The following is a 25,543-nucleotide window of genomic DNA, read 5'->3' as shown; positions in this document are numbered from 1 at the left end:
CAAGAAAGTTGGGCAAATATTTAGATCTCTCCACAATATTTCACAGCTAGACTACCCATACCCACATTAGAGACTCAACTAGTAATCAGTATACCAATCTTTATAGAACGGATCATATAAATCTGTAAATAACTCACAGAATCCAAACAAGGATTAATCATCAACCACTATGGTGGCCTATGGTCCACATCGATCGCCCAAATACGTCAAATGCTGCAATGATTGCCAACGAGAAAGAGTTCCTGCAACCCAAGGCTAAAAAGAAACCTTCAATAACCAATCGATACAAGATAATCAAAATCAAAGTAAGAACTCTGCAAAATCTTTAGCATAGAGTGGTACAGTATGCTTGACGCAACAGTTCTCCCAACATCAGTGATGCTTTTAATCTAAACGTCCTCTTTTTTACAGTATAGCTTCACTACAAAAGGGTCAAGGAAGCAGTTGGTGTTAGCACCTTTCCATCATGTATTGAAGAGTGTGGGCAGAAACTGGCTAGAGGTAGCCCTCAGTTCGATGTATTGCATCTATCTATCAAAATCGGCCAGCACATATCTACAAAACCTTTGTAATCTAAAGCTGATCATAAAACAACTGCTTGCTTTTGTCCATGTTTCCTAGAACTCAGTTGAAGATTCAGGAGATCGTATCGCCACTGTAGATAAGGCTGTGGCAATACTTAGCCAAGAAGATTTTTGTTAGTGTTAGCCATGAAACTCGTGCAACACAGTGCATCAATCATTTGAGCGACAGGAGACTTACCGCATATGATGAACACTTGCAAATTCCTTTGGCTGCCACTCTCATTGATTCTGGGTGCTTTGTTCATCATTTGACTGGTAAGTCCTCTCCTAAAGTCTCGCAATCGGTCAGCAATCAAGTCTTCTCCATTGAAGCACTTTTACGCTTTAGTCCAATAGAGCTAAGCCGACTCTGGCTAAAATTTGCTCTGCAGAAACGTCAAATGATTGGCATTATTTGAAACCAGACTGTTGCCATCGCTGGAAATTAATCTGTGCATAAATAATGAGAAAAGTAAAATTGAAGTAGTGACATTTTGTTTTTACATGCAAATGTTCTCTAGCCGTTTGGCCCCTCGCAACATGTGGCCCTCTAATGTTTTACGCTTCATTTGAAGGTTAACCCCTTCATTTCCCAAGTCTCAAATCACAAGAGCAGTCGTGCACTGGCCTTAAGGCTCCTTTCAAGTGTCCTTATCAGAAATGGAAAAAAGTGGAGCTGAAAATTGAGACGTGTTTCCTGGTTTGCAAACTCGTATAGGCGAGTTGAGAAAGTTCATGTGGTCATTGTTATACAATGACAACAATTCATCACCACTTAGCCTCTCTAATGTTGAAATGCATCAAAGACTCATGTAATGGTGCTCTTATCGGCACCTTCATTGTTTTGTGCAGGCAGGTGAGACATCTAAGCTAAATCTGCAGAGATAAATAAAGCCTAACCGACAGCTGGTGTAAGAAACTACTCTTACCTACAACGTAGAAACGTCCTTTGTCTAGCGACTATGGGAAACATCTCTACATGTGTATATTATTTTGTATTGACATTTGTCCTATGAGTTGTAAGCTGCTTAGTCAGGCTACATGAAAAGATATCAGCCGTGGTATCTATTCCAGCTTTATATAAATAAAGCCAATGTTGTATATATGAGATGGTAAAATGTATTACCCCATGCCCTATGTAATTTGAGTCAATTTTCAGAATCCGTGCACCTCTCTCTCTCTCTCTCTCTCTCTCTCTCTCTCTCTCTCTCTCTCTGCCCTGCTCTGCTCTGCTCCCGCAACCTTGCGCCCTGCTCTGCTCCCTCTCTCTCTCTCTCTCTCTCTCTCTCTCTCTCTCTCTCTCTCTCTCTCTCTCTGCCCAGCGCTGCTCCCGCACCCGCTGCCCCTGCCCCCCCCTCGCGCCCTGCCCACTCTCTCCGCACCATGCCCCCCCGCCTCCTGCCCCCCTCCTCTCTGCAACCCTCCCGCCGCCCTCTTGAACCCTAAACACCCACCCACCCCCCAACCCTAAGCCCCCCTCGGCACCCACCCACCCCCCAACCCTAAGCCCCCCTCGGCGTAGAGAGAGAGAGAGAGAGAGAGAGGAAAAAAAAGGCGTAGAGAGAGAAAACCCGCGACTCTGTCCGCGTAGAGAGAAAAAAAAAAAAAACACCGCGACTCTTCCTCTCTCCAATACCGCCTCTCCCCCCCCCTTTGTCGCGGCCTCTCAATCATGAGAAAGCCGAATAGCAAGGATGACCCGGTGGAGGATGCCATCCAAAAATGCAAAGAAGAACTGAGCGAGTCCATCTGCAAGATCAACTGCCACCTCTTAGGTACTATTAACGGCCTCGACGCACGCGTGGCAGCACAGGAAAGCACGATACGTACACTCAAAGATCGCGTGAAGGCCCAAGATGAGGAAATCGCACTACTCAAGAAAGAGCTTGCAGAGGTGCGATCGCAGAATGTCCTCGAAGAGGGAGAACTTCAACCCTCTGTCATTGAAGAGCTTAACACGATCAAGGAACAAGTACGGGCCATCAAAGAAGGTGGGGAGCAACAAAAAGAAATGACGACCTCGTGGGTAGATGTCATCACAAAGACTTAGCAGAAAGCAGAAAAGGCCGACAAATGGATCGAGATTGTCAAGAAAGGGAAAGGCAAGGAAATAACTCCCACCCCCACACCAACCATCATCAACCTGACACTCGAAGAGGAGCAAAGGAGACGTGTGCGAGCCTTACACGTAAGGGTAAGTGGCCTCAGAGACGCAGATAATGTAGACAAAGAGGTGAAAGAACTCATGACCTTGGTGGGGGTCAACGAGTAGACGCATACAAGGGCTTGGAGAGTGGGCACTAAGAAAAGTGGGAGCAACGGAGAAACCTCGAAGGAAAAGGCACTCATTCTCCGCTTCCCCTCCATGGAAGCGAAGAAAGACTTCTTGAAGAAGAGAGCGACTCTAAAGAAGACGGGCATCTTTCTTGGAGATGACCTCACCCTCTCACAGATTGCTCATATGCAAGAAGTAATGCCGGAAATAAGAGCAGCAAGGGAAAAGGGGAAGATTGCCTTTTACAGGGATGGAAAGGTGGTGATATTGGAGCGACGCCCCGCATGACGGTGCGAGACCTATGGGACCACACTAAAGATGGCAACCTGGAATTGTAACGGGTCACTCCATCTTGATGTAGGGGCCTTTGAGGATAGCTTTATGGGGAGAGACATCATTTTCTACTCTAAGACGCATCAAGCACCGGGACAATCCATGCCACAGGTGAGCGGATATAGATGGGAGACAGCCTGCAAACAAGAGACCAGATCGGAGCATCAAGGACGGGGCTCAGGGGGAGTGGCAGTTCTATTCAGGGAGGAACTGCAGCCAATGATATATATAGCACGCAAGGATGAACACGCTAAGTACATGTGGGTGAGGCTCAGGGCAGAGGCGGGCAGATACCTCTACATTGCTATTTGTTACTTTCCTCCTAGTACGTCAGTATATGCATCACCTAGAGGACAATCCCCCTTTGCTATTTTGGATAATGACATATGGGAGTTTTCCAAGGATGGTGACATTATCATACTAGGGGATTTCAATGCCAGGACTGCCCACCACCAGACAATATTTTATGATACTTCCGAAGAGATGCTCAGGGAGCTGGACGTCACAGAGATGGGTCTATCCAGACTATCACAAGATGAGGAATACACTGAGTATGGTAGATACTTGACAGATATGGGAACCGCACACAGATTGGCCATTGTGAATGGCCTACAAAGATTTTCGACAGCCGGAACTTCTACTTGCTTTCCACACAGATATGGTGCAAGCACAGTGGATTATGTTATTGCCCAGGTCTCATCCCATTCTTTCAGAATTTCATGGTGGGCACTAGGCCACTTGGAGTAGCAGTTGATCATGCTATCGTGTCTTTCACCCTGACCTTTCAGTTCAGCACAGCTCCATTAGGTGGGGTCCCCATACACACTCGGTATACCTTCATGAGGGAGACAGATTCTGTGTATATGGATGAGATATACAGCCAGCCGGGACGGCCACTAGATGAACTCACTCAGATTTTGACAGAGACGCTCCATGATGTAGCATCAGAGGCATACCCCCACAGCCAGCCCACACGGAGACGATCTGGGAACATGCCCCAGAACAGTTGGTATAATGAGGAGTGCAAAGAGACGAGGATCAAACTACAGAGGGAAGTGCTCACGGGTATTACCACACATCAACAGTCATGGATTATCTTTCGCCGCCTAGTGCAACGAGAGAAAAGGGCCTATCTATCTCAGTTAGAGCGGGATCTATATCAGCTATTTATAAAGTCAGGACTCAGGCGAAGCATGGAGGCTATTCCATGAGCATTCACCACCACCCGCGGTCACCTCCACTGAGACATGGGGGGAATATGCCACATCTCTCTCCACAGCATCAGGGCAACAACCTCTGCCGGACCCACTAGAGACATGCCCAGAGACATGTTCTTTCTTTACTGTCGAGAGGGTAAGGAAAGCCATTGACAGGATGAAGACAAGGAGAGAGCATGATCATGATGGTCTGGTAGCAGAGCACTTCATCCATGCCAGGGATATGCTTGCAGAGCTCCTGGCTATGATGTTTAATCGAGCCATGTATGAAGGCTTCCCGGAGACCTGGAGTATGTCTACGATTGTGCCTATTTTCAAGTCAGGAGATCCCATGATTCCCGCGAATTATCGCACCATCATGGTTGGCCACACATTAGCTAGGTTGTATGCATCCGTCCTTGAGCAGGAGTTGAGTAGATGGGCAGAGCGAGAGGGAATAAGAGCACCAGGGCAAGCAGGTTTCAAGAGAGGTTTCTCCACTCTTGACCAGATTCTGACACTCAGAGCTATTATTGAGGAGGGTAGACACCATGGCAAGAGAATCTATTGTAGCTTTGTGGATTTCCGCAAAGCTTTTGACACGGTGCCGAGAGCCAGACTTATACACAGACTATAGGACATGGGTGTGCCTACAGAGCTGATATGGGGTATTCTGGCTCTATACAGGACAGTGATGGGACGGGTACGCACCACTGAGGGAATGTCTGACATGGTCCACTCCACTATTGGAGTAAAGCAGGGATGCCCACTATCCCCGACTCTTTTTGGGATGTATGTGGATGAGTTTTCAGACTATGTAGAGCGACAGGGAGACAGGGGGCTCAGCCAGCAGGGACATGGATTCTGCTATTACTATATGCTGATGATATTGTGCTGATTTCAGACTCCCCAGAGGGGATGCAGTGTCATTTGGATGCTCTGCATACATTTGCTCGTGACAGTGGATTGTCGGTCAATCTGGGAAAAACCAAGGTTATGGTGTTCAACACCACACCACAGTGGGTCAGGAGGTCGGCACCCACATTTATGTATGGCCAGGAGATTGTGGAGTACACAGATGCATATACCTATCTTGGGGTAGTATTCAGTGGACCGGTGTTTTCACTAAGGAGAGCATCAGAGACTAGATTGACGAGAGCATATGCAGCTTTGGGAGGACTGGAGAGGATGTGTTCGCAGGTTCAGTTTTAGGAACCGCGAACAAAGCTATGGCTCTTTGACACTCTAGTGACTCCAACTATGCTCTATGGAGTTCAGGTATGGGGACCCTCGGTAGACCACCATGGGAGATCTGGTAATACAGATGGATGGGGATGTATGGAGAGGCCTCTGGTCTCTATGATCGCTCGGATGATTCGGGCTAAGGCCTCAATACCACATGAGATTATCCGAGCCGAGCTAGCCGCCCCCCCCCCTCGTGGTGGAGGCACTGACGAGATCAGTTTCCTTTATGCACGGTTTATGGGATCTCCCCAGAGACAGATACGCTCGGCTTGCCCCGGAGTCATCTCGACAACTAGCTCTACAAGGCGATACAGCATGTTGGTATGGACAGATGGCATCATGGTTCCAGTCGCATGGTCTCAATATGGATAGATTACCTCCGCTTCAATACTCCTTGGATGCACCCTCCTTGTCTCTCACACGGACAGAGATCACCAGCCTCATACGTCAGGATCTGACTCAACTAAACACCAGGAGCACATGGATACAGCCGACACAAGAGTTGGGCACGAAGATGGCCTTCTACAAAGAGCATCTTCTCCAACTCACGAAGGACAGCTTTGTGACTAGGCCACCATACATGGATACACACTTATCTCATGGGATAAGATGCGCTATTGGACAAAAACGCACATCCTCACATCAGCTCCAGATCGAGACTGGCCGATTCCGAGGGGTGCCAGCAAGAGCCAGGATATGTCACCTATGTAACTTAGAGCCAGAGACAGAACTGCACTACACATGCCACTGCCCGGCATACTATGAGATACGCGGACGCTTCCACTGCTTGTTCAGAGAAGGGTTCGGACCTTTTTCTAGAGTCATGAGATACAAGGATCAGAAGTGTCTCGGATTGTTCCTGCTAGAGCTGCGCAGACTTAGGGAGAGCTTGCTGAGGACATCAGGGCAAAGACAGTCTCAGAGCTGAATCACAGAGTTCTTTACACCAAACAGAGGAGAGCAAACTGAGCAGTCATTACAGCCTACTCATACTAGAGGTACATTGCTTGACAGAGCCACTGAACTTGGCAGATCCAGACGTCCACGACCTCGGGGGGTCTCCTGCTACCGACGAAGGTTGCAACAGAAGATACATATCACTCTAGCTCGACATGCAAGACGCCCAACCAAAGTTCTGATCATGGAGGAAGTCGATGAGATCCGACAGTGACCGATGAGAGATTTCATCTGAACCCACAAACCCCCCTTCCCTCCCCCCCTTATTCCCTTTCTTCTTAGTGCCTTAGTGTTTTAGTGTTAGTTCTTTGTAACTTGGTAATTTCCGTACTCAGACATGGTATCAGATTCACGAGTTGTAACTTTTTGGTCTCATAGGTCATTTTGGCCTTTTTGAAGACGTTAATATAACATTTCATTTCATCTCTCTCTCTCTCTCTCTCTCTCTCTCTCTCTCTCTCTCTCTCTCTCTCAAAAGCTATGGCTGCTTGTAATTTTAAACCTCCTTGAAAACACACACAATCACCGAATTCCCTACACTCTCAAAGACACTTCGATCTTGAGGATGAGCAGATGTTTGATAATGCTTCCAGCACGAAATAGATGGACAGACAAAATGTATACCCATCACCTGTGTTTCTCAGACAACTTCGTCTGGGTAAGAAAGAAACAATTGTGTCTGTGAATTCAAGATATAAAAAATCCCTCTCATGATTATCCCATGATGTGGTCTAGAGCCACGCTACAGATGTGCCCAGGATCAAGTCTTCGGTGCCACGTGCATTGCCATACCATTACGCTAATCTGCCCATGGTGTAGGCCGTCAATTGTGGTCCCCATGCTTAAGGTCGTGGCGCCATGCACAACGCAATGACCATGTCTGGTACGACTCAACGTCGTCGTGCGGCTGAAGATTGGGGAGGTGGCTCCAACGTTGCTGGCCTGAATGGGTCTTGAACATTGAACTAGAAGGAAGAATCTTGAAGCATTGCTTTGGAAAATGTATGGATCTTGTACAGGGGAAGTAATCACTACAAGGCCAGATTTAAGAATAGTACATGATGTACGAAGCTTTCTAGGCTTATGTTGTTAGTACAAGAGACTTGTCCACCATTTTACTGAGTTGCTTCACCAATTCATCCAATGGGGTCACTTTCGAGTTTCAAGAAGATCACAGCTTTCAAGTCCTAAAAAGAGAAGTTGACTTTGGGTCCAATTTCCATTTTACCAAACCTTAGAATTTTTTTTGTGGCCAATGTCACTACTCTGCTCTCTATTGGCGCCCAAGGGCATTCTCTTATAGGTGCAAAAAGCTGGGTCGGGCAGCCCTCTGGCTGAACCCCACGATTTGGAATATGAAAGGTCATTTATTATTAATGCAATGCTAAGAGGCGGTTCACACACGGTAAATGCATATAAGATGAAATGTTGTTCTGTGCAAGAGAGGGTATGCAACTATGACCAGCCTAGACATGCACGTCCTACTAGAGGCTCAAAAGGGTGCCAGGCTAGGTCTTAAGCTAAGACTGACGCTAGACTCTAGCAGAAGCATGTCAACGTGGCGCAACTACAGTGCACACGTGACATAAGCTCTTGCTTGAAATTCATGCTCCTCAGTTTGCAAGGCACCCTAGTATTGATCTACAGTGAAAGCAGTTGAAGTTTTCTTTTATTTGCAAGGATATTCTCTATAGTAATAGAAGATTGTGTGTCACTAAACAGCTGAGGTCTTGGTTGAAATTCATGCTCTTCAGTTTGCAAGGCACCACAGTATTGATCTATAGTGAAAGCAGTTGAAACTTTTCTTTTATTGGTCAAATTTAAGAAGACATGAGGATGCATTTGTGAAAGCATGCAAAGTATGCCGAAAAGACAAGTTTGACAAGCAAAAAGCACCATGATTGTTACAATCTTTGCGAGTGCTTATGGGAAGCTGTGGGGATGGACTACATAAGGCTCATAAAGATGAATCTAATGCAAGAGGGTAGATCTTACCACCAAACTTTGGGTTTGTAACAGTGTCTAAGCCCATTATAAAACATTCTCATAGTACACAGTGTTGACATCCCCTTCTTCTTGTTCCGAACCGCATGGTGGTTTCACAATGCTCCATAGATTTTTCGTCATCAACACCCCAAGGGATTCTTGTAGCCCGCATTATTGTAAGGCTGCTTGGATTTTGCGCTGCTGCATTGGCTTCTTGTTAAAATGCCTTGGCAGTCTCATTGAGAGAAGCTTCGACTTCGTGTTTTTTTGCAAGTAGAGTTTCGTTCTCCTTTGCCACATCCTTGAGCTTACTCAAGCGTTGTTTGAGTGCAGCATTCTCCAAAACAAGTGCTTGGATCTGAGCCTATAGGGTTGTGATCCTCGCGTCTTGGCAAGCGGCCGGATCCTTCCTGGGTGCAGCTGCCACAGCAAGAAAACTCTTGCGTGTGCTCGGGGTCGGCGTGTTGAAGGAAGACATGACTCGGTGTGTAAACCTTGAGTGTTGTGTGAACGGTGTAAAATTCCTTGAAGCTTGGCTCTTTGTAAACCTGTGGGACACTGTTCTTGTGGTTTTTCAAATCGAGGTCAACTGGGGCTCCCTTTCCAGGCAGCCTACGACTCCAGCCCGCAACAACGCCGACCTGGCAATACCCTTGTGTTGAGAGCCTCTCACTGTGTGACCAGGCCATGTGGATGCACAAATCCTCAAACTGGACCTCAGCGAACAGGCAACCAGTTGAGAGCCTCTCACTGTGTGAGCAGGCCCTGTGCACAAATCCTCAAACAAGACCTTGGCGAACGAATGAACTCTTGCAAGCTCTTGAAGTGTCGAGTAGACGGGCAGGTTGCGAGCAGCAAAACTCCCGAACAATTACGAGCAGGAGAAATCCCAAACAGGTTGCAACTTCAAGGTCAAGAACCAAGGCGAGGTCGACTTGGTGACGAGAGGGGAGGGCAAATCTCTCTCTGCGCTTGGGACCCCCCCGCAGGGCTGCCCCTCGCTCAAGGGGGAGACAGTGAGAGCTCTGTTATTCCAAAGAGAGAGAGAGAGAGAGAGAGAGAGAGAGAGAGAGAGAGAGAGAGAGAGAGAGAGAGAGAGAGAGAGACAGAGAGAGAGAGAGAGAGAGAGAGAGAGAGCTCAATCTAGCATAGGGATCTAACCAATGTAATTAGGAAATACTATTTACATGTTAGTTCTGATACCACATGTAGGAGCTACAATAGATAAACCGTTGGGCATTCATCATTGTGTAAACACCATAGCCGTATAGAATAGGTACATTAAATAGAGTGTACGCAATGGAATGGAAAATTTCTTGATTGATTAGAGAAAATGAGAGAGATGTTAGAATCCAGTTTCCTATCCAGTGGTGGCTCCCGTATTTCCCAGGAGCAGATTAGGGAGTGTGGGCTGTTTTGTGGCTGTGCCCGGCCGTACTTGAGGTAGACGCACTTGTTCACAGTGGTGCACTTCACTGTGTTGCTCACCCAGTAGGCTGGCATGAGGCGAAACCCCCGTTCCTAGGGTTACATATATCTGTGATTTGCCTATATGTGCCGCGCCCCCCCCCCCCCCCCCCCCCCCCCCCCCCCCCCCCCCCGCGCGTTGTACTTTTGGCATGTGTGTTATCAATGCAGAGATCCAATGTTTGGGCTCTCTCTCTCTCTCTCTCTCTCTCTCTCTCTCTCTCTCTCTCTCTCTCTCTCTCTCTCTCTCTCTCTCTCTCTAAGGTCTCTTGGGATAGTTTCCTACGACGTTAAAACTCTCTTCTTCTTCTCTCTCTCGCTAGCACTACCTCTCCTTCGTCATGTCCACACCCTCTCGGTGTGACATTGCGTACGGACAGTTCACGTGCCAGTTTGGTCAGCGGTATGCGATAGGAGCCTCACGACGAGGAGATCCATCGCAATAGATACGAGATCTATTGGCTGCCCGGTACAGAGGTTTGCTCGTGGTTGCAGACAAGTTCATCACCCGATTCACCCTTTTCCGCTGCACCTTTGACATGGTATCATAGCCACAACATGTTCTTGAGTCGGATCGGTGATTTGTGCAAGTTTGTGATGCTTATATATTGCAACGAAAAGAGACGGTTTGTTGTTTTTGTGCGTTTTTCACTCTTTTCGGGCTGATTTCGGCTGAAGTGGGCAGATCTATAAATTTTATCTTCTACCTTGACCTAGCCTTATCACATGCCTAAATTCTCCAACACGATGGAGAAGAGTGATGATTCTAAAACAAGCTCAACCCGTGATGACGAAGTACATCATGAGGAAGAGACCCATGGCGGTGAACCCACCGTCAACGAGGAGTGGGAAGAATGGTCCCAGTTCTACTCCGGCGTAGGTGATCAACCAATAAAAATACCTACACTCCCTACCTTTCCCTCGGATTGGCAATTGAATGGAGACAACTATGCCATTTGGAAAGCTACCATGATGGCGGTCTTTGATTCTTACTAGCTTGGAGGTTTTGTTTGGAGCAACTTTCAAAAGCCAAAGGACCTTGCAGAAGCGAAGTTATTGGAGCATGTCAATGCTCAAATCCGGTCTTTCATTATCCTCGACAGTACATTATTTGTTATTAGCCACATACGAATGATAAAAGATGCGAAGTTCAACTTTTGTGCTACACTTCTTTAACGGTGCATGTTGGAATTGCGAAGGGTTACGCGACGAAGAAACTCGCTGCTCTGCTATCTCACCTGCCGCACCCTCCCTCGCTCCACCTCGCGCACCTTGGCCCTGCTCCCCACGCCGCCCTCGCCCCCTTCCCAGCTCGCGCTGCCATCCCTTGCCCTGTCTTCCCCCGCCCGCTCCTTTTCCCCTCTTTCACTTCAGCCCACTGCCCGCCCAACCCTCCTCATAGGCACCATCTCACGCAGCTCCCCCCCCCCCCCCCCCAAATTGCTTCTTCACTGTGCTGACCTCTGTTGTCTCTGTTTGGACTCCCTTCAACGTAAGGGATTGCAGCAGCAAAGGTCGCGCCATCACCCCCCTGCCAGCAGTAGCAGACACAGATGGACGCTCGTGCTCCGCCACAGAGGGACTCAGATGAAGCCCACCATCCAACTTGCTCTTTTGCCAGAAGAGCAAGCGAACCTCGCAGCAAAGGTGGAGCGCTTTCTGGCCACCTCTGTCATCTGCAAGATTAATGGCAACCGTACCAGTCGCGGAGAGGTATGTGACCTATTGCACACCCACCTTCTAGCAGAGGTAGGAAAGATCATTGACACCCAGCTCCTTGGGCCCGGATACTATCAAATAGAGTTCGAGACTCCCGAAATGGGGGCCAAGGTCATCTCGATGAGCCCATTGGCCATCCGAGCAATCGGAGCTCACTTCCGATAGTGGCACCATGGGTTCGATCTTGCATCAGATGTTCTTGTAGAGGAGGGAGACTTGCCTATTTCGGTCTGCTTCCCTAGACTGAGGCGGGAATGCTTACCGCTGCTCTCCAAGATTGGTTCTGAGATCGAGACAGTCTTGGAGACCCCGTGCACGACAACCTCAGTTGTAGCCAAGGCTGCTGGTGTGCCTTCAATTCACGTTCTGGGTCGTGATACACTCCCTCCCGAAGATGGTCCTTCTACCTAGGGTGAGCGGAGGATGGTTATGCCAGAGGTAGAGTCTCCGGGACTTCCGAACAAGTACTTCATTTCAGACAGATGGACCACTTAGTGAAGGCTTGTCCTCGCAGGAGATTTCGACCCACAACGCATGTGCACCCTCCCAAGGTTGAGCATGCTCAGCAGACAGGTACCCAGGACTCACACGCTGGTACCTCGACAGATGCCAGCAATCAGCCAGCTGATGACTGGTAACAAGTGCCCAGCCACCATCGACAAGGACGGGCTCGCCACACTGCCCCCCTTGGTGGCCGACCTCCTACAACTCAGCAACATAGTGTTCTGATAGGGAACCGTTTTCACCCCCTCCAGCGGGAGCCCTGTAACATGCTTGGACACTCCAAGCAAGAAATCAATAGCAACACACGAACAAAAACTTCAAAATCATTGAACTTCAATGGGGAGAGAGAGAGAGAGAGAGAGAGTAAAAACGGCCCGGCATAGTTCCGTGCCCACCAGTATTGGCCCCAAAGTCTGGCGCCCCTTTTGGTATTTTGTCATTGCAAAGTACAACTCCTGAGGGACCTCTGCTCTCAAACTCTACCTCCAGATACTCTACAGAGTGAGACCCCAAGGGCTCTTTTAAACTATATAAGGGATGTCAAAAGTAGAGCCCCAAATGCAATCAGTTCAAAAGCTTCAAGTTCCAAAAGCATCTGGTCCAAAAATTGGTGCCAAAAGTTGCCAACGCAAATCGCGGAATTACATACAGCTGCCACGTCATCATTCATACAAAATGAAGAACGTCCATACAAACTGCCACGTCAGCATTCCTTGCACGATTTTCATCTTTGGCCTTATTTTTAATAGCCTTGTGTCCCTTAGGCCCTGTCGGAAAGGAACAATAATTGGGATAACTTTAAAAGTCATTTTCCATATGTTAGGGGTCTTGCCACGTCATCACTTTGTGACATACCCCCCTCTTGAAAGAATTGTAATCGCCCTCGATTACACCTGCAAAATCAGACATAAGCCATAAACTAGTTCAGTAGACACCGACTCTTAAGTACCGACGCACTAAACGACACAAATCCAGCACTTGCACAAAGATGAAAGTCACTGAACATCAAATCCATTCCAAGCAAATCACATAGAATCCATCGAGATCTAGGAACATGATTCTTGGCAAAGTGTTCACCAATCGCATCTAGATCCACGCCGGACCTCTCTGATGTCGGATTAACTTTCAAACCTGCACTCAAATATAGTCACGTAAGTGAGCACACAAAAATCCGATTCATTTTCGAGAATTCCCATTTCAAAGTACTTTTTTCATAAAGTCATAGAGCAGAATTTTATCAGCACATCAGTATCCTTGAAGTCTAAAGGAAAATCAATGACTTTATTCCATCTGGGTAATCCGTGACAAAGGAACGGAGTGACTCCCCTCGTGTGCGGTCCCGTCTGCACCAGAATCAACTGTGGTGATCTTAGGGATCTCTCGGAATAGTCAAAGCTAGACCGAAATCTCAAGATAAAGTTCCAAATCTGAGTATCTGCTAGGTCCTCCTCCTCCATCCACTTCACATCCAATGCTGGAGAGTTCTTGACTAAGTAAGAACCGCCGTTCACTTTACCTTTTCGCTTTCCTTTCCTGGTAAGCCTGTATCTGTTTCGCAAAGAGTATCTTCTCGCTCTCTTCCACTTCAGGTTGTTGGTCCTCAAGTTCCCTGTCGAGTGGCACCTCACCCTTGAAAGGTTTCAATAGAGTGACATGAGAAGCATTGTGAATCTTCCAAGTATCTAGCAACTTCAGTCCGAAGGATACATCATTTATCTTCTCTTGAATCTGGAAAGGGACATAGTCCCGCATTCTTAGCTTTGGAAAAAGCCGCTCCTTTCTCTTTCGTTTTCTTAGGCGTGCCTTCTCAAACCATAAGAGCACTCAATCTTCTTCCTTCAGCTACAAGTAGCGTCGATGTCACGTGACACATCCAACCCTATGTGTCCGTGGACAAGGTACAACATGATCAGGGTTTAGTCAATCCAGATTAGCAGTGATATGGCACTTTTGTGAGTCTATTCGTAGACCGTGCATGCCCAGTCACTTAGTGTAAATGCATATCCTCTGGTTGCACACAGCATGATCATCAATATTCCCATCAAAATCCATTAGAATCAATTAGGGGATTTTTCCAGTGCATTTAGCCTATTTTTCCTATTTTTGATATTTTTCACTTATTATTTTTAAGTGACTTTCCAACAAAAGTAGGTAGGGCAATTTTACTAACTTAATATATAAGCAACCCTAGGCTAGCACTCTTGGGCAGATGAGCAAGGAGCACAACAGGCCCACAGGCAGCAGGTACTCCCTCTCTCTCAGCAAGAACCCGTCAGCACCCACAAGCATTGTCATTCTCCCTCTCCAAGCCCTAGCGTTTTCACTTTCCCCTCATCGCCGACAATTCAGCCTAGCGTTTTGTAGCATCATCATCACCCTTAGCCTGGCGTTTGGAGTTCTCTCATCGCCAACATCCCTACAGCCCAGCGTTTTTACTAACGCTACAAGACAAATCAGCGTTTTCTATTTTCAGCCCATTTGGCCGCAGATAGGCAGCGTTTTCAGCATGCATGAATAGCAGCAGATTCAGCCATAAAGACTTGCAGGGTATCGCCATTTTCAGCCTTCAAAAACGCAGCCAAAACAGCGTTTTTCAGCCACCCCGAACACTCCCATATTTTCAGCCATAGCATTGTTTTGGACAGCAGATAGAAGACCACAGATTTCAGCCCTAAAGTCGTCGTCGTCATCCCCGTCGTCGTCAGCGACATAGTCCCAGGTTTCATCAGTCCATTGCATCGTCATTGTACCACTTTGTGCAATCAATAAGTAGACCACTCTCACCGACGAGTGGGGCCTTCGGAGGAGGGTCTTACAACGTCTCTGGTGTCATATCTCTCTTCTCTCTCTCTATCTCTCAGTCTCATACACTTGCACGCACAGTGTCCATTCAATCTGTTAGTGATCATAGCACTTTCCATTAAGAATGGAAGGCTCTCCCTTCCATAAGAACTAAAAGGAACCCTTGAGCACAGTTCGGAGCACTCATCTTGAGCAAAGCGCAAACATTCATTCCGCTGCACCTAACATTGGTATCAGAGCTTTGGCAGTGTTCTGTATAACTCAAGGAAAGAACCACAAGAATCACAAGAATTTTTTTTTATTGTTGCGGTCGCACAAACCCAAGTTCGCTTGGGCGTGTCGATTCCTAATTGTGTTTTTTGAAGAGTGACAGGAATCCCAGGAAAGAAGGGCTTGTCCAGCCTCCCCTTGTGTCCCTTTTCACTCATTGAGAGCGGACCGTGCAATTAGCGGCCGGCCACTCGACGTGAGGTGGGAAAAAGCAACCTTGGTGTGAGCGCAAGGCCGCCAAGGGGTGCGCCCGCGGAAAAGAGTAGAACTCGGGTGAAGAGGAGATCCTTCTCAAACGCGATTTGCAAGCAAAAGAAAACCTCAAGAACCCAAGTTCCTCGTGAACTTAAGAACCAAAGATCATAGTGCATGGTCGTCACCCGAAGCGGAATGGATACTTCCTATACAGGTGATGAGCATGAGAGAGGCGACGAAGGATTCTCCCCACCAGGAGATTTTTCCAACCCTCCCCCTTTGCCATCTACGTCACGAGTTGGACCCACATCTATGGAGGCGATGGTCAAGTCGATGTTAGACATGATGGCACAACAACAAGAAACGAATCGAGTTGCGTTGGCACAACTCGCAAGCAAAGCAGAACAACAAGAAGCTAAGGACCGCGAGCGAGACGAAAGAAACGCAAGACTTTTTTTGTCGGAAGAGCAAAACACTTATTTTAAGGAAGGTCGTTGTTTTCATTGTCATATTAAGGGTCACATAAAGAGAACATGTCCTAAAAGCTTGAATCGAATGAATCTAAAGAATCCACAAAACCCACTTCCTCTGTCAATGCAATTAATGATAACACGAGTATGCCCCAAGTTTCTCATGACCCTCCCATTGATGATTCTCTCATTAAATGTTATGGTTGTACGTCGGGACAGTATTTTGTCATATTGTTTGACCCAGGTAGTATGCATGATGTGATCAATCCCTCTCTTGTTGAGAGAGCCCGCCTCGAAGTTAGTCCGAGATCTCCTATGGAGGTCTCTGGCTTTCTTCCCGGTATGGACGCTCTCATAACGGAGGAGTGCCTTGATGTGTTGTTTGCAATTCAACAAGCGGCCTTCACTAGAAGATTTGTTGTTTCTTCTCTCTCAGGATGTCATAAGATTTTGAGCATCCGATGGTTTCATGATAATAACCCTCTCATTGATTTTGAGGCTAACACTTTCACTCTCAATGCCAAAAGTGATTCTCCCATTGTCATTCATGGAGAGGACATTGTTCATTCTCCATCTCTCATTGCTAATATGCACGACAAGATTGAAAGGATTCGGGAAAAGGAGACTCCCTCAGTCTCTTTTTCTCCAAAGCATGACACACAGGATTTGCATGATTGTGATCAGCATGATGATTTGCATGATCAAGATGTGATTTATCACAAGCATGATTATTTGCATGCAAAAGATGTGATTGTTCACAAGGATGATGTGTTAGTTGATGCTTTTTCTAGCGAAGCTAACCTCGTTTACAGATTCGATCAATCACGAAGGATCGATCTTGGCTCTCGAGCCTAGGTCAACAGAACCCTCACAGGAAGTATTATGTGTTCGCATGATTGATACGCATGCATTGTTCGAGTGTTTCATTCGTGATCGTTTTCTGTATTTTAGTCAGCGTCTTTATGTGATCCCTTTTACTAGGCATGACATATTGTATGTTTGAGCACGTTTCACTCATGAATGAGCACGAATGTATGCGGATTTTTCATGAAAAGCTGAAAAGTATGCATGTAAGGAAGTCACATTCCATCTCTCTTCCTTGGCATGACACAGTTTCCGAACTAGCACATGAAAGTATGAGCACCAAGCATAGGCATTTCCGTTGTGAATTGCCACAGTTGATTGATTTAGATCATAAGAGAAAGATCCGATCTCATTGTTTGCATGTGTTTGATGAACGGTTTGTCACTCCGTCTCTATGTTCATCTACATTGCATACACAGTCTTCACAGAAGACAAGATTTTTTCCACTCACTTCACATAGAATGGGTATGTTCATGGTTTTGTGTTGGAAGTGGTTTCAGGAATTTTCAGCCATGAAGATTCTTGAAGAAGAAAGAAACAGGACACTCGACGAAGTTGAAGCATGGAAGGATCCACGGAAGACTTTGAGTCGCTTTCGGCGCGGCCCAAAGAAGCAAGCGTTGCAGACCTTTATGAAGTTCAAGCACCGCACGACCCACACAACAGAGTGGGCCGACGAATAGTCCCTTCCAGGATTCTGGATTCTATTGGCGATCTCCCTCGACGCATACAGTTCGGTACCAGTACCTCACTTTGAAAAGGAGGAGATGTCACATGACACATCCAACCCTATGTGTCCGTGCACAAGCTACAGCATGATCAGGGTTCAGTCAGTCCAGTCAATCTAGCTTAGAAGTGATCTGGCACTTTTATGAGTCTATTCGTAGACCGTGCATGCCCAATCACTTAGTGTAGATGCATATCCTCTGGTTGCACACAGCATGATCATCAGTATTCCCATCAAAATCCATTAGAATCAATTAGGGGATTTTTCCAATGCATTTAGCCTATTTTCCCTCTTTTTGACATTTTTCACTTATTATTTTTAAGTGACTTTCCAACAAAAGTAGGTAAGGCAATTTTGCTAAGTTAATATATAAGCAACCCTATGCTAGCACTCTTGGGCAGATGAGCAAGGAGCACAACAGGCCACCAGGCAGCAGGTACTCCCTCTCTCTCAGCAAGAACCCGTCAGCACCCACAAGCCTTGGCGATCTCCTTCACCAAGCCCTAGCGTTTTCACCATAGTTACCCGGAACGCGGAAAGGGAACGGCGACGAGATCCCCGCGGAACGGGGGAACGGCTAGGGGTTCGGAACGGGAACGGCACGGAACGGGAGGTATAAAAAACACCCAAATAGTGCATTTTTTAGCTTCTTGTGTTTAAATACGAGTATTGGAGTGCTTTGACTCTAATACTCACAAAAAACTCGTTTTGAAGACCATTCAATCTTGCTATGACTAGATGATGTGAGAGAGAGAGAGAGAGAGAGAGAGAGAGAGAGAGAGGGGGAGAGACTCGAGAGAGTGAGAGGGAGAGGGAGAGATTTGAGAGAGTGGGAGGGAGAGGAAGAGAGCTTGAAGGCTTAAAGCCTTGAGCCTTGAGAGAGTGAGTCTTGAGAGGAAGAGATCTTGAGAGTGTGAGAGGGAGAGAGCTTGAGCCTTGAGGATTAGCTTGTGGAGAGAAAGGGGGAGGGGGGTGCATTTTATGAGTCCTTGAGGCCTTGCACACTTCAAAAAGAAGCCCAAACATTTACTTCAATTTTTTCAATTTTTGCCAAATTTGTTTGTAGCCGTTGGCCGTTCAAGGGGCATTTCGGAACGTTTTGGGGGCGTTCGGAACGTTCCGGAACAGCCGTTCCGGTTTGCACTGGCCACCCGGAACGTCAAACGTTTCGGGACGTTTCGGAACGTTCGGGAAGGGAAATGCCCCCCCGGAACGCCGGAACGGGGGCTAGGGGGCGTTCCCCGGTAACTATGGTTTTCACTTTCTCCTCATCGCCGACAATTCAGCCTAGCGTTTTATAGCATCATCATCACCCCTAGCCTGGCGTTTGCAGTTCTCTCATTGCCAACATCCCTACAGCCCAGCGTTTTTACTAACGCTACAAGACAGATCAGCGTTTTCTATTTTCAGCCCATTTGGCCGCAGATAGGCAACGTTTTCAGCATGCATGAATAGCAGCAGATTCAGCCATAAAGACTTGCAGAGTATCGCCATTTTCAGCCTTCAAAAATGCAGCCAAAACAGCGTTTTTCAGCCACCCCGAACAGTCCCATATTTTCAGCCATAGCATTTTTTTGGACAGCAGATAGAAGACCACAGATTTCAGCCCTAAAGTCGTCGTCGTCGTCAGCGACATAGTCCCAGGTTGCATCAGTCCATTGCATCGTCATTGTACCACTCTATATCTTCTCTCTCAATCTCTCAGTCTCATACACTTGCACGCACAGTGTCCATTCACTTTGTTTGTGATCATAGCACTTTCCATTGGAGAACGGAAGGCTCTCCCTTCCATAAGAACTAAAAGGAACCCTTGAGCACAGTTCGGAGCACTCATCTTGAGCAAAGCGCAAACATTCATTCCGCTGCACCTAACAGTCGAATCTTGATGGCTGCCTTCTTATGCCGTGCTTGAGAGTTCTCAAGACCCTCGTGCACAATGGAAAAAGCAGTATCCAGATCTAGATCATATTGATCTGCTTCAAAAATCTTATCCTGGGTTTAGGGAATTCGTTAATCTACCAGATGATTCCCTTTTTCCTTTCTTTTCTTGTGCCTTGAGACCTGTCGGCATCTTTGCTAGCTTCCCCTGTCCATTGGCACGTTAGTCTCAATCGTCGGAACCTTGAGACGCACTATCATATGATCCCCTTTCTCGGGAATCCTCTGATGAAATTGCATCTGGTTCCCTTAGTTCGTTGAAACCTTTGAATGTGCTACCATTTGATTCTCCAGAATCCTGTGATGAGTTGTCATCCGGTTCCCCTGATTCATTCTTTTCACTGGCAGACTCTTGCCCTGTTGAGGTGGACACTGTTCTATCCGTACATGAGCTGGCATGCGTTCCAAATCGTTCGTTACATGTTGCATAAATCTCTGAATAAAGTAAGACTTGTGATTTAGACAATAGCCTCGAATCTCTTTGAGCAAACCACAGCAAAACCGCTAAATCTCGTTTTTCAAAGTAATCTTCCAAGACGATCACATTGGCAAATAAGTATCTCAAAACCTCTGGTAGTAGCCATCCATTGTAACTTTCTCAGTCAATTTTAAGTGATGCCAAGCCATGATGACATCTCTTGCAAATTCATCTGATATCCATGTTGATGTGAAAATTTTTCTTGAATTTTAACAACGTCGCAAGTGCTTATGTGCGTAACAACAGAGTAGACTCCCATGTCTATGCAGTCCCCTTAAGTAAGATACCGCCCTTTGCACCTTGGAGCGTTCTGTGAACCGACCTCCACAGAAGGCGACGTCAAACAATTGTACAAACTCAAGGGCTCGATGGGTGTCTTGGTAGCCTGAAAACGTCTCAAACTTGACGGTCTGACTTTCTTCCTTGAACTCCTTGGTCTTCTTGCTCATCTCGTCACTGTTAGAAAAGGACGAGCTCTCCTCCTTTGAACTACTAGATGGCCTTCCACACCGTCTAGAAATTCTCAAAAATCTGCTTTTCTTGCTTTTTCTCCGCTTCAAAATCTTGTCTTTGGTGCTCACAAATGGTGGGACCTTGTTAGCACCCTCGACTACCTCAAATGGCACCTTTCTCGTCAATGAATGAACTGTGTTTTTGTAGGCAAACTCCAACAAGGGCAAATACTTCTCCCATTGAATCATTTAATCCAAAATATAAGACTTCAACAAATCCAAAACCACTGAAATGGTGAGACCTCGGGAACTCCTAGCCTCACGGGCTAACCACTGGCACTCTGCGAGTGAGGGTCGATAACTACAAATGAGGCCTTGGCCTCCCTTTTATAATAATGGCCGGCCACACCGGCCGGGTTCACACTACGTCTGCTCGCCCATCTCGACGACGTCTAGGCTAGATCCCCTGTAACAGACTTGGACACTCCAAGTCAAGAATCAACCGCGACAGCACCAAATAACCACTTCAAAACAAGTCACAGATCACAATAGATGTACACTGGCCCGGCGGAGTTCCGTGCCTAGAGATATTGGCCCCAAAGACTGGCGCCCCTTTCGGTATTTCTTTTTGTATTAATCAATCATCAAAGTACAAGAGAGCGGTTAGGGTTTCACTCTCAGACTCTGCGTCCAGATGCTCTCAGAAGTGAGGCCCTCACCACTAATTTAAAGATTACAAGGGATGCCCAAAAGGAGAGCCCCAAAAGCTTTCCAGTTAAAAGCATAAGAGGTCAAAAGCTCTTCTCTCTCAAGCTCTCCTTTTTTTGTTAAAAAAAAGCATTCTCTTCCTTTTCTCTTGCGTAGAGTAAAAAGCGAAATTCGCGTTGCTCATCATTTTTATTAAAAAAAATTATTTTATTTTTTTTAGCCTCCGCGATTTTCAAAAATTAGGGTTTTTGGAACAAATTAGGGTTTCAACTGTCTGCCACGTCGTCACTCTGCGACATACCCCCCTCTTGAAAGCATTGTAATCGACCGCGATTACGCCTGCAAAACCGACAAAAGCCATAAACCGTCTTAGCAGACACTGACTGTTAGTACCTACGTACTAGGGACACACATCTAGCACATGTACCAAATCGACAGTCACATCACACGACATCACAGGACATCACAGGACATCACATGACATTCAACATTCATTCGGATCTTAGACCATGATTTATCGGCAATGTAGCTAGCAATCACATCTAGGTCCAATCGGGACCTCATCGATGTCTGATTGACTAACCCCTATTGCAACCATGTCTATTCGAGATCAATCAGACCAAAATGCCGCAATCATTTCGGCTATCAGTTCCTGCACTCAAAAGAAGTCAAGAACAAATCGGCATCATTATCAGGAATTCCATTTCATAAAGTCATCCAGCAGAATACTATCAGCTCTCAGTATCCCTGAAGCTCAAAGAGACATAAGTGACTTTAGTATCAAAATCAAGGCATCTGTTGACAAAGGAGCGGAGTAACTCCCCTCTTGTGCATGCCACTGCACCAGATCTTCGGCCAAGCTGAAGTAGACTATGCTAAACCAAAACATCGAGGTAAAGTTTCACAATCCGAGGAGTATCTGCTAGGTACTCCTCCTCCATCCACTTCGCATCAAATGCAGGAAAGTTCTTGAACTTAATCAAGAACCGCCTTCGGACTTTACCCTTATTCTTCGTAGCCTTATGTGCCAAAATCTGTTCAGGAAGAAGGATCTCCTCGTTTTCTTCCACTTCCGGTTGCTCATCAAGCTCCCCATCATCAGACACATCACCCTTAACAGGTTTCAAGAGACTCACATGCAATGCATTGTGAATCCTCCAAGTATCTGGCAGTTTCAATCGGAAGGAGACATCATTTATCTTGTCAGTGATCTGGAAAGGTCCGTAGTATCGCATACTAAACTTTGGAAAAAGCCTCTCCTTCCCTTTTTCTTTCGTAGGCGTGCCTTCTCAAAACGTAAGAGCACCCAATCATCCTCCTTCAATTTCATGTTGCGACAATAGCGATTCGCTGCCTTTTTCTGTCGTTCTTGAGACTCCTACAAAGTCTCGCAAACCTTGGCAAAAGCCGTATCCAAATCTCGCGAATATTCATTCGCTTCAAATATCTAATCTTTCGTGCTCAAGAAGGATGGAACCTTCGCAGCACTTTCAACAATCTCACATATGGCGTCTTCACCGTCGAAGTGTGTATTGTGTTATTGTAGGCAAATTCCACCAAAGATAAGTTCTTTTCCCATTGAGTCTTCTGATCCGAGATACAAGACTTCAATAAATCTAAAATCACTGAATTGGCAATCTCAAATTGCCCGTCAGTTTGCAAGTGGAACGATGACGAGAACTGCAACTGTGTGCCAATGTTCTCCCAAATTGCCTTCCAAAACAAACTCATAAATATGGGGTCTCTGTCGGAGACAATCGTCTCAGACGTGCCATGTAATCAGAAAATCATCGTGATCTTTCTGTGTTCTCGGGAGATCAAAAATGAAATCCATTTCAATACTTTTCCAAGGGCGGGTGGGTATGGGTAAAGGCTTTAACAATCCCTGTGCCTTATGCCAGTCAAAATTGACCTTCTGGCATACTAAGCAACTACGCACAAACTCTTCAACATCCTTTTTTTGAGTCTCGGCCCATAGAAGGATCTCTCTATCCCCTTCATGGTGGTAGCAATGCCGCGATGACTCATAAAAGGTGGACAGTGGCATTCAGTCATAACCTTTTCCCTCAACGGTTGTGTAACGCACAACATAGTCTTTTTCATCAAGTAGCCTTCCCGAAGGGAGTATCCAGCTACTGTCTCCCCATCCCGTATCCGTGTGAAAATATCTGCAAAATCTGTATCTGTAGCATACTAATCGACCATGTCCTCGAAGCTCCTATGATGTATCGCGGAAATAGCCAGATCCAACGGCTTCCGAGACAAAGCATCTGCCACCACATTCTTATGTCCCTGCTCATGGACAATCTGGAAGTGAAACTGTGACAAGATGTTCGCCCATAGCATCTGCTTTTCTAAAAGCTGCTTCTGTGACAAGGAGTAGCGCAAACTCTGATGGTCTATAAAGACAGTAAAATCCGCTCCGAGTAGGTAGTGCCGCCACTGAGTAAGAGCATGGATCACTGCCAAAAGCTCTTTCTCATATATCTGTGCTGTCATCTCCGGCCTAGAGAACAATCGGCTCTCGTAAGCAATGACATGGCCTTCTTGCATCAAGACCGCACCCAGACTACGACCACAAGCATCACAATATACTTCAAATGACTTTTGCAAGTCCGGCAAAGTCAAAACTGGTCCCGTAGTCAATTTCTCTTTCAATGTCTGAAAGGTAGTCACTTCTGTGGATCCCCACGAGAAAGGGACTTCTTTCTGTGTCAAGATATGCAAAGGGGAAGCAACCTCTGCAAACTTTCGTATGAACCGCCTGTAGTACAAACACAGTCCCAAGAAGCTTCTAACTTCATGGGCATTCCTCAAATCGGGCCAATCATGGATAGTCTCTATCTTGGCCGGGTCCATTTGCACTCCTGCTTGCTGACACAATGTGTCCCAAAAAGTGTATCTTTGGTAGGAAAAATTCACTTTTCTTTGCATTAATCACTAACGTGTGATCTCGTAATGCCTGAAAGACTTGAAGCAGATGATCTCTGTGTTCTGCCTCATTCTTGGAGAAAACAATGATGTCGTCAAAGAAAGTGCCAACAAACAGCCTCTACTCTCGAAAAATCCTGTCTATCATCCGGTTAAATGTCGCAGGAGCATTGGTTAAGCCAAAAGGCATCACCAAAAACTCAAATAACCCAAAAGTCGTCCGAAAAGCTGTCTTGTAGACATCTCCTGGCGCTATCCTGATCTGATGATATCCACTCTTCAAGTCAATCCTGCTAAAGCACGAGGATCCCTGTAACCTGTCGAGTATATCATCGATCCTAGGAATCGGAAATCTGTTCTTGATGGTGATTTCGTTGACAATGCTATAATCGATGCACATTCTTCAAGATCCGTCTTTCTTCAAAACCAACAACACTGGAGAGCAATACGGTGAAGTACTAGGCTAGACAAGACCCTTTTCCAAGAGGTCTTTCACTGGGTTCATAATCTTTTCATTCTGTACTCGGCTCACATGGTAAGGTGGTCGGTTTGGTGGCGTGCTTCCAAGTATCAGATCAATGGTCTGATCTTCAGGCCCTCTGAAAAACAATCGGCATGAGTGTGGAGAAAAATATTGGCGTTCTTTTGATCACGTCAAAACATATTCAACCTTTATCCATCGTTCAGTTCTCTCCCAAAAGAACGAGTAAAGAAACTGAAGTTTATCAAGTACAATTCTCTGAGCCCTTCATTTATCAAAGTCGCTTTCTCGGCCTAATAGTCAACCACGGCATAGTTCTTGTGGTACCAAGGGATCTGAGTAGAACGTCGCTCGCGTGCCCTGAACACCCTATCATTGCACACGAAGTTTGCCAATGCTCGATGTAATGGCAACATCCCATCCGGGTGCTAGTCGAACTACCTCCGCCTGTGGCGTCAGTCTATCGGGTGTAATTTCAAATCGAGCCGCCGATTCCAAGTGAAAAGAAGTTGACCTTGGCTCCTTCAAAAGAGCTTCCTGATCCTTCACTTTGCCCCAAAAAGCGGCAAAGTTTGTACTTTCATTGATTCGATTCGATGCGAGTCTCACGCCATGTGGTACCAGTTTTGCTTTTCTATCTGCCTTTCCTGCCACGTTCCTCACCTGCTCTCGAACTCTCGGGCCTGTCGTCGTTCTTTATCATTCTGTTCTTCCTGTGCCTTTTATTGGCACTTCGCGGAGGTATGTCCCTATTCCCCGCATCCAAAGCACTTCCCCTCTCTGATGAAGCGAGCTCTCTCCTCAGGAGTAAGCTTGGGTCGTGCATCCTTTTTCTCTCGGTTGCTCTTTTTCTTTCTACTTTCATTCCGAGAAGTCTGTTCGGCTCGTTGTGTCATGGCCTCATCTGTGGGGTAGGTTAGACTGCCAGAGTGAATGACAAAGCCCCGCTTCGCATGACACATCAACTCCTGAATAGAAGCTG

The 25,543-nt window shown here is 46.5% G+C and overlaps 1 protein-coding gene across 2 annotated transcripts in view; it reads right to left on the bottom strand.

The window, feature by feature from the left end:
- Positions 1–254: 254 nt before the first annotated feature.
- LOC147419326 (basal transcription factor complex subunit-like protein) overlaps positions 255–25,543 on the bottom strand; it is a 113,219-nt gene continuing 87,930 nt past the window's right edge. The window contains exons 11-12 of one of the 2 annotated variants that reach the window (XM_086505990.1): positions 763–949; positions 255–678 (exon numbers count right to left, since the gene is read on the bottom strand). In XM_086505990.1, coding sequence (XP_086362116.1) covers positions 877–949 — 73 coding nt within the window. In that variant the 3' untranslated portion in view covers positions 255–678; positions 763–876. The remainder of the gene's footprint in view (positions 679–762; positions 950–25,543) is intronic. The other variant, XM_086505989.1, reaches the window with a different exon arrangement.

Source organism: Adiantum capillus-veneris, chromosome 29 (assembly GCF_014529385.1).
Source record: "Adiantum capillus-veneris isolate H3 chromosome 29, ASM1452938v2, whole genome shotgun sequence".
In the NCBI taxonomy this organism is placed as follows: domain Eukaryota; kingdom Viridiplantae; phylum Streptophyta; class Polypodiopsida; order Polypodiales; family Pteridaceae; genus Adiantum; species Adiantum capillus-veneris.
This window is presented reverse-complemented; position numbering and strand designations above follow the sequence as displayed.